The sequence below is a fragment of the Lepisosteus platostomus genome, chromosome 18 (genome assembly GCF_059453375.1).
Source record: "Lepisosteus platostomus isolate fLepPlt1 chromosome 18, fLepPlt1.hap1, whole genome shotgun sequence".
NCBI lineage: Eukaryota > Metazoa > Chordata > Actinopteri > Semionotiformes > Lepisosteidae > Lepisosteus > Lepisosteus platostomus.
Genome location: NC_142628.1, coordinates 16,840,001 through 16,842,191, shown reverse-complemented (window position 1 = coordinate 16,842,191; position 2,191 = coordinate 16,840,001). Strand labels below are relative to the sequence as shown.

The window sequence follows — 2,191 nt, the reverse complement described above, 5'->3', positions numbered from 1 at the left end:
ATGCTGATAAACTTCATATAAAAAAGCTGAGCAACGGTCTCCAGCTGTGCTGCGGCTGCAGGACCCAGATGAGCAGCGAACTAGACTGTGACTCTAGTGATACAGCAGCACGTAAAGAAACGAGGGCACCGCTGCGTGCGGACAGCACATCGGGAGTGACTGGTACCTTAACACCCCCAGCCATGCACCTGAAATGTTAACGAACACTCCCCCAGCACAGTACCCACAGCGCTCACTGCCACCTCCCGAAAGGTCACGCTTCAGGTCGGCCGCAAGGCCAGGTTTGTTCCAGGCCGAAAAGAGAAGCTGTGAATAAACCAGCACCTGTTCTTGCGGCACGGCCGCCCGCCGACGCGGCTCCCCGCTTGAATTCCCAGCGAGAGGAGTGACTGAGCAGAAGGCCACGCAGGTGCGAATGTGAAATATAACGATATCAAACACAGGCGTCGCACCTGGACGGCTGCCCCAGGATCCTTCTCTGGGGAGTTTGCAAGTTCTCTTCACTGCTGCTCAGGTGTCCCTGCGACTTGTCCCTCGTGCTGGGACCTGTGTCCTGGGACCAGTGCCGACAAGAGCTCGGAGCAGCTTGCTCAGGAACAGCTGGAGCAGGCCAGCAAGGCGCTGGATCAGGGTTTTACAAACGAGACGCCGCCTCTTCCTGAACATCCTTTTAACGAGCCCCAAGCCACTGTGCTCAGAGCCCAACTAGGTTCAGTAACAATGAGCCTGTCTGTGTACTACAACTTCATCTAAAAGACATAGTAAACTTTTTCTACAGTGCCTTTAAGGAAAAACAATGATTATGTGCTGCAGGCCCAGGCAACATGTTTTATATATAAAGAAAAGTCCATTCAAGCAAAATGTTGTATCTTTATTTTACAAAACACTATTAACAGAGTAATTCACAGCAGATGTGAAGAGGAAGGAGACTGCTGGAGGTCACAGGGGTCAGGCAGTCAGTCCTGTCCACTGTGGGGGGGAGGCAGGCGGTCAGTCCTGTCCACCGAGGTGGAAGTATTTGATCAGCATGCCAGCGAGGTCTTTCCATTGCGGTGAGTCGTGGTATTGGTCAGCGTGCACGCTGACCGGGGCTCCAGGAGGGGGCGCTGTGCCCAGCGGCGTGCACGCTGACCGGGGCTCCAGGGGGGGCGCTGTGCACACTGATCATTTCTCCAGGGGGGCGTAGTTGAGCAGTTTCTCAATGAGGTCAACGTGAGCCAGGAGCATCCTGCGACAGCAGTACCTCTTCAGACCCAGAGCGTCCAGGGCATCGCTGGGAGAGAGAGCAGGCTAGTCAGTACAGCACACAGGGCACAGGGGCACAGGGCACAGGGGTACAGGGGTACAGCACACAGGGGTACAGCACACAGGGCACAGGGGCACAGTGACACAGGGGAACAGGGGTACAGCACACAGGGGTACAGTGACACAGGGCATAGGGGTACAGCACACAGGGCACAGTGACACTGGGGTACAGCACACAGGGGTACAGCACACAGGGGTACAGCACACAGGGGTACAGTGACACAGGGCATAGGGGTACAGCACACAGGGCACAGCACACAGGGGTACAGTGACACAGGGCATAGGGGTACAGCACACAGGGGTACAGTGACACAGGGCATAGGGGTACAGCACACAGGGCACAGTGACACAGGGGTACAGCACACAGGGCACAGTGACACTGGGGTACAGCACACAGGGGTACAGCACACAGGGCACAGTGACACAGGGGTACAGCACACAGGGTACAGTGACACTGGGGTACAGCACACAGGGGTACAGCACACAGGGGTACAGCACACAGGGGTACAGCACACAGGGCACAGTGACACTGGGGTACAGCACACAGGGCACAGTGACAGAGCGTCGCATGGCTGGGCCCTCCAGGGGGAGAGAGAATCAGAAGAGGGAAGAATCATGGGAGAGAGAGAGAGACAAGGGGAGAGGAAACAGAGGAGAGCTGCCACACACACTCTCTCTCTCTCACACACACACTCCCCCTCAGTGTACTCTCTCTCACACACACACACACTCCCCCCTCAGTGTACTCTCTCTCTCACACACACACACTCCCCCTCAGTGTACTCTCTCTCACACACACACACTCCCCCCTCAGTGTACTCTCTCTCACACACACACACACTCCCCCCTCAGTGTACTCTCTCTCTCTCACACACACACTCCCCCC

The 2,191-nt window shown here is 56.4% G+C and overlaps 1 protein-coding gene across 1 annotated transcript in view; it reads right to left on the bottom strand.

The window, feature by feature from the left end:
* Positions 1-850: 850 nt before the first annotated feature.
* polr2l (RNA polymerase II, I and III subunit L) overlaps positions 851-2,191 on the bottom strand; it is an 8,531-nt gene continuing 7,190 nt past the window's right edge. Inside the window, exon 3 of the mRNA XM_088611415.1 lies at positions 851-1,273. Coding sequence (XP_088467541.1) covers positions 1,165-1,273 — 109 coding nt within the window. The 3' untranslated portion in view covers positions 851-1,164. The remainder of the gene's footprint in view (positions 1,274-2,191) is intronic.